The 12,279-nt window shown below is 41.5% G+C and overlaps 1 protein-coding gene across 1 annotated transcript in view; it reads left to right on the top strand.

Moving 5' to 3' along the window:
- The first annotated feature begins 3,776 nt into the window (after nucleotides 1-3,776).
- The window catches only part of RNF180 (ring finger protein 180), a 93,350-nt gene continuing 84,847 nt past the window's right edge, over nucleotides 3,777-12,279 (top strand). Inside the window, exons 1-2 of the mRNA XM_060235923.1 lie at nucleotides 3,777-3,881; nucleotides 8,177-8,305. Of these exons, the coding sequence (XP_060091906.1) occupies nucleotides 8,177-8,305 (129 nt within the window). The 5' untranslated portion in view covers nucleotides 3,777-3,881. The remainder of the gene's footprint in view (nucleotides 3,882-8,176; nucleotides 8,306-12,279) is intronic.

The following is a 12,279-nucleotide window of genomic DNA, read 5'->3' as shown; positions in this document are numbered from 1 at the left end:
GCTTGTGAGTTTTATATAACTTCAACCTGCTGGTTGATTTCATATTAATACTTCAGCCTGCTAACATCTCTGGTGATTAGAGATCATTTGTTTAGTTGAACTCCTGCCTGCCAACTGATTTGTTAATACCAACCAATAACTATTATTTCACTCCCTTTCTGTATTTCATTTGCCTTCTGTAAATTAATATACTTTTTTGTTTTGAATTTAAAAGTGTCTGGTGCTTAGTTATTTTCTGACAGGATTTTATTGTGTGCCTGAGGTACTGGGTGAAGGTGACTGAAAAATTCACAATGGTCACTTTCACCAAGCTGACCCTGACAATCCCTCAGAGCTTTTTTCTCTCCTTCCTACCCACTAGCTAGCCTACCTTTTATTTATGTCAACATCTCCAGCTATATTTATTTCATTTATACCTCACCTTTCTGTACAATGTGCACCCAAAGTAATTTACATCATTCTCCTATCCTCCATTTTATCCTCACAACAACCCTGTCAGGTAGGTTAGGTTGAGACTGTGTGACTCCCCCAAGGTTATTCAGTGAGCTTCCATGGCAAAGTGAGGAGTGGAACCTGGGTTTCCCAGAACTGAAACTCAAAGCACTATACATCATAGGCTTTCATGGGACTGATACTGTTGAACAGCAGCAAACCGCCAGGCTTGGGTGAGTGATGCAGATTGCATGCTATGAGGTCACCTGGTGACTGCTACTGTCCTGGCCCTGGGAAGCTGTCCATCAGAGGCCAAAACAGCCTTGAAAGGGGTTGTGCCCCTTCCCCTCCCTTTTACTGACCAAAACCAAGGCACGAAGACTGACAATATTGATGTAGTTGCCTAGCAGCTCCCACAAGTACTGCTGAGAAGGCATTCATTTCTTAAAGCTATAGACACTGCTTCCATTATTTATTTATTTTTTTGGTGGGGGAGGGTAGTTTAACCACTCAATGTGTTTGGGACAGAGGCAGTATGATTAATAAAACAGATCTTGGTCTGCCAGTGCAAAGCAATTCACATATGTGAATTGCAGATTTATACCCCGCCCTTCTCGCTGAATCAAATACTCAGAGCGGCTTACAATCTCCTTTATCTTCTCCCCCCACAACAGACACCCTGTGAGATGGGTGGGGCTGAGAGGGTTCTCACAGCAGTTGCCCTTTCAAGGACAACCTCTGCGATAGCTATGGCTAACCCAAAGCCATTCCAGCAGGTGCAAATGGAGGAGTGGGGAATCAAACTCGGTTCTCCCAGATAAGAGTCCACACATTTAACCACTACATCAAACTGGCTTTCTATACACTGTAAAAAACAGATATTCTGAAACAAAGAGCTTGCCCACTATTTGTGTATACACACATACATTTGTTGGTAATATTTTCTTCAAGGTGCAGTGCAGTTACTAGTTAGCTATTTCCACTCTATCAGTGTTGCTGTTCTGAATACTGGAGAAAATCATGTGGGAAAAATGGACATATACCTGCTATAATTGCTATAATTTTCTTATGAAGCAAACATCAGCCAACAGAGGCATAATGATAATCTTTTATCACTTAATTAATCAATTACAATTAGTCTTCTGTTTGTTGTACATTAAACCTTTTATTTTAAGCCCACTAAGATGGAACTCTATAGGTCCAAGCTGCAGGTCTTGCAGATGTTAACATCTGCATTGTCATGACATATTTGGATGCAATGAATGACTTGCAAATGATATAAGCCGACATAATAGATTCTATGAAAAGCTTTAGAACAAGTTGCATGCAGATAATCTGTCAACAGAGCCCAGCAGTGAAACCAAATGTCTCATTCAAACAGACATACACCACACAGCCAATTTCAGCCCTGGGCTTTTCCACACAATTGCTGAAAACATGCCGAAAGCACAGTTCAGCTGTTGTGTGATGATCACTCAATAACTTCCTCTGTGACAACAATATGAATTGCTCTGTGACTGCAAAGAAGGGAAATTTAGCCTCTATGTGCCAAAGGTCAAGGGCCTCTGAGAAGTTGTACCTCTCTCCCCCAGGAAAAACACCATGGTTAGGGAAGATGAGGCCAGCTCCCCCTATAAAAGGCCAAACAACTGAACAGCTCTAGGGAGCTTGCTTTCTCCCGTTCCCTCCAGCAAAAACACTCTCCCAACAGTTATTTGCCCTGTAATTGCAGAGGTGAGAGCTCCACAAACTAGAGAACCCAGATGTTCTACATAGTTTTCCTAGTAGGACACCAGCAATGAACGATCACCCTGGCTCCAACTGGATGTTAACACCTATTAGCAGTTTCTCTGGTACTGCCAAACTGTTCAAACAGCAGAGAAAAATGGGTTATGCATAATACTATAATGCATGCCACATTAATTTGTACTGCAGAGGAAACGATAGTGTCCTGCCCTTTTAATATTTAGTTAGAGCTATCACAGCAGAGGTATTTGGCTTTCAAAGACATTTGCTTGTATAAGTTTTCAAAGCCCGCCATTTTTCATGTTTGTATTCTGAGAACTCTCTGAAGAAAAGTTGTAGGGGAAACTAGCAGACTGTACTACAAGAACAAGGAAAAGAAAGGTCCCCTGTGCAAGCACCAGTTGTTTCCGACTCTGAGGTGACGTTGCTTTCACAACGTTTTCACAGCAGACTTCTTACGGGGTGGTTTGCCATTGCCTTCCCCAGTCACCTACACTTTCCCTCCAGCAAGCTGGGTACTCATTTCACCGACCTCGGAAGGATGGAAGGTTGAGTCAACCTCGAGCCGGTTACCTGAAAACCCAGCTACCGCCGGGGATCAAACTCAGGTCATGAGCAGAGCTTAGGACGGCAGTACTGCAGCTTTAACAAGTGAACTAATCATGCAGAAAGGCCATCTGAGAGTTTATGTCGTGTAATCTGAATACTTTGCAGAGATGCAGGATCCCAAACAGGTCAATGCAGTCAGGATTTATTTGAGCAGACATCAGAGTCTTTTTTTTCAGTACCAAAGCTTATCTATACAGTATGGCAAAAAAAAAAAACCAAAATAAAATGCAGAACATCTGGGAATGTAATAAGCACATTCCTTTCAGCAGTGAATAACTACAAACATCTTCTAGAGTTGTCAAGTCCCTTCTGGCCACCAGCAGGGGATGAGGGGGCAGGTTTGTCAGATCCAGGTTAGGAAACTCCTAGATATTTGGGGGTAGAACCTGGAGAGGACAGAGGTCTCACTGGAGTACAATGCCATAGAGTTCATCCTTCAAAAAAGCTGTTTCTTTCTAGAGGGACTAATCTCTGTAGTTTGGAGATTATTCCAGGGGATCCCCATCTTCCACCTGGAGCATTCTTAAGTTGAACTATACCAAAAGATAGTCAAGCACATCATGTCCCAAAAGTGACCAACCAGATGCCTCTGGGAAGCTTCGGGACAGGAGAGTATGTGGGGGGAGGGGTTGTTAATTGGCGTAAATATTAACACTACCTTGCCATCGCAAAGGACCTTCCTTAAATAGTACAAGGGATGCACTGAAAATCCTTTCCATTTTCTGGTGTTCTTAATAAAGAAATAAAAGCAGCAGCCTTGCTACAATCCACGGGTCCCTCCCGGTTAGCCAGATGTACTTCCCACACCACCACCACCACCACCCCGACCGACGGACCCCTGGAAGGAAAGGGTGATGAAGGGGAAGGAAAGCGTGAGGTGTATAGAAATTCAGCCTTCTTCTCTTTGTAGCCCCCTTCTTGGACCGGGAAATGAGCGCTTTTCGCAACCGTTTGTCTCCCATCTCTTCCCGTTTGCTGCTACTGCAACATCTCGGTGTCTGGCCCCAGGAGCGGGCGAAGCCGGCACAGCCCCGCCACCCACTTCCTACGGAGCGCCACCGGCCGGGCACGCCCGCGAGGCCAGGCAGAGGCAGGTAAATGGGCGCGGCGGGGTTTTCTCTGCTCGCCTCGGCCACTACCGGTTGCCCTTTTGGCTGAGGAGGCGGCAGCGGCGGCGGCGGCCTAGTTGCTGCTGCGATCGAAGAGACGAGCGGGCACCGCGTCCTCCCACCTCACAGGAGCTGTGCAGCTCCCAGGGCGCCCGAGAGACGGGGGCGCGACGCTCTGTCCCTTTAGAAGGAAAGGCGTGGCTTTGGGAGCGGGAAAAGAAGAGCCTGGCCTCGTTTTCTTCGCCTGAGGGGGGCACAACCTCGCCGGGAAGTTCTCCTGCGTAAGAGCCTTGAGTACGTCTGGCAGGGCTCTTCCTCGTCTCCCATGGGAATGGTGTGGGAGAATTCTTACAGCGTGGTCTTGTGCATGCATGTTCAGAAGCGAGTCCTACTGGCTTGGTTCAATGCGGGGAAGGAAAGGGGGGGGGGGGGGCGGTGTTCAGATCCAGACTATATTCTCGCTGTTTAGTCACCCACCTATCACATTTTTATGCCATGACCCCTTCATCCCCCACCGGTGGGCAGTGGGGACCTGGCCACTCCGTTTCTGCAGGGATCTCATGGCAATATGGGTGATTGGTGAAGGACAGCTTTTTCCTATATGAACGTGAATTTTCAGAGGTAGGTGCACCTGAGTGGTGAGGAAGATGATAACTGGGGATAGGGTCTTTACAGGACACACTGGCAGGGCTGCCCAAGCCCAACATTACCTCCCCCCCCCCAAGATCCCCCTGCCCACCATCTCAGTCCAATATATGAAAATAAATCACATGATAATCCACCTCCAAGGAGGCCCAGGCACTGGACTGGCATGACAGGGGCCCCTGGTATTCTCCCTACCACTACACATGTCCTGCATCCTGGTGTGCAAAACCATCCTTGTGAACATTCTGGTAAGAGTGCTGGACTAGGATCTGGGAGAACTAGGTTCAAATCTCCACTCTGCTGTGGAAGCTCAAAGTGTGACCTTGGGTCAGTCACACACTTTCAACCTGACCTGCCTCACAAGGTTGTTGTAAGGATGAAATGGAGAAGAAGAGACCCTAAGAAGAGAGCTTAGAGAGATGTATATAAATAAAAATAAATTTTGGATCCTCTTCTGATAGCTTTTACAATCTGAGCCTATGACTATATCTAGAAGGCTAATTGTGTTTAACAGGGTGTACTTCTGAGTGAGATTTAATAAGGCTCTTGTGTTCCAAATTAAGATGGTTGTTATGCCTTTTATGAGCTTTAATTAAAATCCCTTTGTTATTTTATGGTAACTACTAATTGCACATTGTGTTTTAGTTGTGGACTTTGCTGTTTTCTATAAGCTACTCTGAAAGTCTTCTGGAGTTTTCTGCCTGGTTGTATAATTAATGTCAAGCACTGAGGACTGGACAGGCCATAATCTTTATGAAAGAACAAATAAGTGTAGACCCTTCTCTTTCTAAATTGTCTGTAGCTCAAGGACAGAGCACATGTTTTGCGTACAGAAGATCCCAGGATCAGTTCCATCATGTATCTTGGGGTTTTTGTTTGTTTGTTTAAAAAGGATTTCAGGTAGAAGGGCTGCTCTAGAACCTGGAAGTGTTGTTAACCATAATTGACAACCTTAGGCTAGATGGACCAGTGGTCAGACTGAATGTAAAGTATGTTATACATTCATATGAACTTTCATGAAATTTGAACGAAAGAGGTTTGATAGGAGCATGATTTAAAGGGATACTTGAACTCTCCCCTGCCCCCCCCCCCCAATGCTTTTCTTTCAGCTGCACTCCAGTGCCAAAAGTAAATCCATCTGGAAGAAAAATGACCAGTGGGACTGGAAGGGGCTAGTGGTAAATAGTAATTTAGTCATGCTAAGCCCCCCCAACCTTTGAATGGTGAGCATATCCACATTTGAGGAAGTGCATGCACAATTAACAGGAATAATTTTGCTTTCGGCAGAACATCTGGATAATTTCAAATTAAAAGTATTATGTTTTAGTAGACATTGAATGATCAGAAATTTGGTCAGTGATACTTTGTAGCCGCTGTCAGTCACATGCCAGTCATTGTTTCTTAGTACTCATCTTTCATGTCTCAAAGTATAGCACAGAGAGCGTATCACTTCCTTATTGGCAACTTCTGCACGTATCTGTTGGACCTGTGTGGCATTTTGACCTCGTCATTCATTCCAAGCCAGACTGTTTCATATCTACGTTCCATGCATATACGATTCAGCTCACTGCTGCATGTATACAGCTGTGTTCCACCTTATTCTGGGCATAATTGGCAACCACAAAGGTTGGAGGAGATATTTGTGGGAGTCATGGAAGGTCCTGCTTTGGAATGAAAGCTATTGCTTTCGTTGCTGTACCATGCTGACATCTGTGTGTCAGAATCCTGGAGAGAAAAAGGGGGTGACTATGAGGTGGCTTTACGAGCAGGCTGATCCAGATTGTGCCTTTAGTTGTTGTTGTTTTTTAAATGATCATGCTTGATCACATTAGTGGGTTCAGGTCTAGAATCATTACCTGGGTTACATTTTGGTCAGTTATACATTAGCTGTAGGCAAAATAGTCTGTAAATTTGCAGGGACTACCTTTGCCATACCAGCCCACATATTGTGGCCAAGATGTGTATTGTGGAAGATTTGAGTCCTAATCTCATTTTATAAATGTAACATTGTTTCTGATGCTCCACTTGTGTCATTGCATTTACTGTCCATGGACCCCTAAACACTGGGAATTAAAAAAAAATAAGAAATGCCTTCTCTAAAAAGAGAGTGTGGGATTGTGCTGGTAAATGGCTAGACCTTGGCTGGATGTTTTTAATATTCAATATAGGCCTGCATAGACATACCTGGCTTTTAACCCAAAGCAACAGTTTAATGGTCAGGGAATGTGCTGTTCCAGAGCAAATTGGCAGTTGTTCCACAGCAATGCATTACATTTTTTTCTGTCAGGAATTTATTCTTTCAACCAAAGAGTTGTAAAGGGCTTGCTTGCATGAACAAATTAACAGTCAAAGTTTCACTTGAGCATAATGTAAAGGAATTTTAAAGTAAGATGCTAATTGTTGTAAATGTGAAAATCTGACATTGAATGTACTATCCTAAGAACATTTTTTGAGAGTGAGCCCCACTGAATATACGAGTTGGATTTATTTATTTATTTATTTATATTGGGATTTATACCCCGCCCTTCGCACCGAAGTGTCTCTTCGCACCGGATTCTGAGTAGACCTATTTAAGGTTCTCTCATATACTGCATTCCTTTTCAAAGTAGGCTTAATCTTAAAGGAGCTACCTTGGAGAAAATGATGGTGGAATGAATCCTTCAGGTGGTTTTTAGCTATTGCTTTCAAATAATGTGATTTGTTTGTTTTCCTTTCTACATGTTAGCTTTTCTCTCCAGTAAGTAACTTTATTAAACAGTAGGACTGATTTGTGTCCCATTATAATACTGTAAACTCATTTTCTCTCCTGTTCCTAACTTCCTTCTGTTCTGTAGATTAAAAAGTGAGTTTCCCAGCTGAATTCAAGATGGCAGCTAGTCCTGTTACTACTCAACCATTATTTACAGTACATGTTACTATCACAAATAACTTGTTCCTTCTTATACTGTACTTAGGTTGCAGACTGGTCGGTCACCTTTGCCAGACATGAATAATAATTATCTGATTATGTTGTCTTCTGTTTAACCAGGCCATCCTGTTACTTCATTCCTCACAAAATTCATACTGTCCTGTAAACCATGTATTTCATTGTAGAGGCAGTACACTGAATTTTGAACTATTGTATTTAAATAACAATTTCAGTACAGAACAGTCAAGTGAATCCTATACGGAACTTTCCACTTTTCTCTTCCCACTACAGCTGACTGTGCTCATGGTTGTCAGTTGATTCCCTGGAGCATAGGGAGACAAAGTGGGGTGTCTGCAATGGGATGCGTGAATTAGCAAAAATCCTCTCCTTTTCCACTGGTGAAGCTACCCTCCAAATCATGGGTCAGAATGCACCCTATCATGACTGCACTATGTACAGGGCAAGCTATACTGGTGTACTACTATATACTAAGAACTGAAAGTATGCTAGATATTGAACATATTGCAAATGTTTGTCATCAGAAAATTTTAGTTTATTTTTCTGTCCAACGTACACTTCAGAATAAACTGCACCCTGCTGTTTGAATCCTAACAACACCCACAGACACTTATTTTTAATATTGAAAATATTGATATGTGAATAGAACAAAAATGTAGAACTAAAGAAAATTCAGAATATTATTAATCTTACAATTTTCATGTTACAGATGCACAGAGTAACCAGAGTTAAGATGAACAGGCCAAGGCAAGTTGACATGCTTCATTGCTGGAAATGCAGAAAATATGTTGCTAGTTCTGATTGTCTTATGAAAGACCAAACTACAGATTTATTTGATGTAAGTTAAAAAAATTCTTTTAAATTGTTGTAATATTTATATATAAAATGCAGGAATATTTATATATAGAACATAGGAATTTTCCATATTAAACAATTTCACTACTATCAAAGATTTCAGGTTTTCATGGCTGGTAACATCATTAGGGTTTGTAGAATCTTTCGGGCTCAAGTGCCGTGTTCTACTGGAGAAAGTTTTCCTTCCAGAAGTTTTGTTCTCAGCTGCGGAGAACATCCTCAGTGGCGTTGCAGCCAGAGCAGGCGCTCTGACCTTCTTGGCTGCTTCACTCAATGCACTCAACCTTCACTCAATGCACAGCAGCCAAGAAGGTCAGAGCGCCTGCTCCGGCTGCAACGCCACTGAGGATGTTCTCCGCAGCTGAGAACGAAACGTCTGGAAGGAAAACTTTCTCCAGTAGAACACAGCACTTGAGGCCAAAAGATTCTACAAACCCTAATTTCACTACTTATAATTCTTGTATCTCCAGAGCTTTTTTGGTAGAAAAGGCCCAGAAGGAACTCATTTGCATGTTAGGCCACACCTCCTGATGTCACCAATGTTTCGCGCAAGGATTTTTTTTGCAGAAAAGGCCCAGCAGGAACTCATTTGTATATTAGGCCACACCCCTGATGCCTAGCCAGCCAGAACCGCATTCCTGTGCGTTCCTGCTCAAAAAAAGGTAGAATATAAAAATTTCATAAATCAGAATATGGTTATTGATTCATTGAGCAATTCATTGAGCAAATTTAATTTACTTGTGATTTTTTCATGCCAAATATGGGTTTTGTGAATGACTTCTTTGTCCAGTATAACATGTAGAAGGCATTGTTGACAGATATAGGCATATATCGCATTGGAAGATGAGAAAGTGAGTGAGCCAAAGAGCTGAAGTTATTAGGTTTTGTATTACTGTTGTCTGAGTATATATGGAGACAAAGCTGGCAATTAGGTTTGTTGCAGTTGGTTCCTGGGCTTGAGTCTAGTTACGTGGTCAGTATTACTGTGTGAGAAGCTGTTTTAGGCTGTCTGTAAGCAAGGAAAGACTTGCCACCAAGGTCTGTGGGAGAGAAATATCGCTAACCAGGGTAGGCTATGTTGGACAGGTTTGAGTTGCAAGCTATAAATGACAGCCAGTGGTTATTCTGTTGTTATCTTCTTTGGGTTTGCCTTATAGTAAGCTATTTCTGAGTACCTTTCTGGCTTGTGTTTTATTTCATTCATTAGTGGTGTGCATTCAGTATATACCAAGCCAAATAAGTACCTTATTGGCATTATTCAGTTATTTATTAAACCAAATCAGATTCTCTAATCTGATTTGGATACTGAATAGGGAGTACTGAATAAAAGCTGAAATTATTCACCTTTGGGGGGGCACAGTTTGGGAAAGCTGGGTTGCCCTGAGATGGCAATACAACTTGGTGAGTGAACTCAGGCATTTAAAGGGACTGTATCTTTTTTCCTCTTGGAGACAATGGAGGATGGGGGCTCCTTCTTTAGGGGCCCAAGAAATTGGACCTCCTGGTCCAGTCTTTTTAAAACTTGGGGAGCGGGTTGAGGAGAGGCACCAGCAGCTGTGCTGCAAATTTGGTGCCTCTGCCTCAAAAAATAGCCCTCACAGAGCCCCAGATACCCTGGATTGATTCTCCATTATAGGTTTCGCAATTATTTCTCAGATCCCAATATCATACCGCTATTGGAATTCAGGAATATCAGGAAATATCTTTTTTTTGTTGTTCAATATACTCAAACCTGAAAAGTACACACACATACACCCATTTTTGTTGCACATCCTAGTAAGTATTGTAATTCCAAGAATGCATGTTGTAAATTCTTAACTGAGGCTCACCTTCTGAGGTACTGGAGCAAATGTGGTTGTAGCATAAGCTTGATCTCAGAAAGTGGTTTTTTGATATGCTACATATGCATAATTCACCTATTCAGAAAATCAGCGACATTTTAAAATGTAATGTACTAAGAGTTTGAGTCTTTGGTTTAGATTGTGTGTGTGTGTGTTTTTTTTAACCCAGTTCTTTGTGCAATTCCTGCTGTCTTGCAGCATCAGTTAATTATCAGGCACTAGTTTCTGCTTGCTCTCCTGCTGACATCTTTTATGATGCTGGTTCAGAGAGAAGGGTAAAGTGAAAGTGCACCATGCTGATTCTTTATCTACAATGAAATGCTGTTTTTGCCAGAGAAGGAAGTAATTGATGGGGAATAACACTAATTTTCAGACTTCTGTGTTAATATAAACATACACTATTGGTAACAGCTTTATTTTTAATCATTGGATGGTGCCTACACAATCAGAAATTCCATTCTTTCCTGTATTGTAATAGCAGTTCTTGAAATATTTTGCCCCATGTAGGAAATGGAAAAAATCAGTTTTTGAGGCAGTTCCTGTAAACTTAGCAGGAGATTGTTCTACCGGTAAACATTCTCACATTCTTCTGATGTGATCATTCAGTATAGTAAGCATTAGGTGAACAACCAGTAGTTCAGTGTGAAGTCAGTACGCATGTTGTCTTGGTTCGCTGACTAAAAATGCAAATAGGTCCTAAAGCTGTGCATACAAATTTATTAGTGTAGGTACCTTTTGTGTAGGTACCTCACACAGTGTAGGTACCTTTTGATCTGTGAATTTTACACAACATTTATGACACTTCCATGTGTCCAGTAAGATCTTTGTAGATGTCCCACCCTTTGGATGGAAATGGCCCTGACTTCACACCATTGTAGTTGTGTGTCTTTTTTAATTCTAACAAGGCTGTTTCCAAAGAATCTCAGGAATCTTGTGGTATAAGCTGTCATGTACTTATGTCAACAGGTCAGTGTGCTTGATGAAGGTTTTATGTCCAAGACAGGATACTATATTCCATGAGTCAAAGCAAATGCTATATAAGTGCAGATTTTGCATTGGGCATCAAAATCAGTGGCTTGTATCCAATACGGAAATGTAAGATTTCAAAGCCATGGAGGAAAGATTTTTTTTGTTCTTATTTTTATTTTTCCTCCCTTATGGAAAACATGGAAATTGGGGGAAATTGAAAAACACACAGTACTAAAGTTTCTATCAAACTTAAACTTATTTTACTGATTTAACAACATAAAATGCATTTTCTGTAATTTAGCTAGCTTCTAAAATTGTACTGTTTGGCATATTTATGGAATTTAAGATATAAATGTCGGTTTTCTATAGGCAAAATTGCAAGTATACTTGAAGGTGTATCATATGTACAGAGAAACATATGCAGTCACAATAGGTAACATATTTGGATATTAAGTTGAACTTTATAATATTAAAAACAGTGAATTGTTTAATAATGAAAAAAATGATAGGATTGTTTAAAATATTTGATCAGTACCATTACCCAAATAAGTGCCCACGCTGAGGCTATATTATGCAAAGTATCCTTTATGTATCTAAGACTCAATACATATCACTTGGGCAAATAACTTTGAAATCTTCCATCTGTATATACTACAGATCCAATTTGGGACAGCTCTCCAAAAGAATAAGGGAGAAAATATAAACAGCTTTATTCCCTTAGCAAGATACAGAATGGAAAGGCAAGAATAGCAAAATGAAACAGTACAATAAACAAATGCAAAACCTTTGATAAGCCTACCTGTTTACGAGCTTTTATTTATTGGGGGGAAAAACTGTAAAGGGGGGGGGGGAACTGGCTAGTGGTTAGGTAAGTCAGTAGTGCTCTTGGGGAATAAAGGGGGGAAACAAACACATCCCCTAACCTAATTTTGAAGAGAAAAGATGAGTAAGAGTCCAGTGTAGTAGTGGGTAGCAAAAAGCAAGTCCAGGGATGGTGTTTCAGGATTCAAAAAGGAGAAAGCTCAGTGGTTGTATCCAAAAAGTGATGGTCCAGAAAGTGAATCACCTATAACACCAGGGAAACATGCGTAGATTAGGAAAACCAGGTACAAGGGGTAAAACCCAAGACAGGGAGATTCAGTGATTT

Source organism: Heteronotia binoei, chromosome 4 (assembly GCF_032191835.1).
Source record: "Heteronotia binoei isolate CCM8104 ecotype False Entrance Well chromosome 4, APGP_CSIRO_Hbin_v1, whole genome shotgun sequence".
Lineage (NCBI taxonomy): Eukaryota > Metazoa > Chordata > Lepidosauria > Squamata > Gekkonidae > Heteronotia > Heteronotia binoei.
The sequence above is the reverse complement of the archived record's forward strand: the minus strand, read 5'-3'. Positions and strand labels throughout refer to the sequence as shown.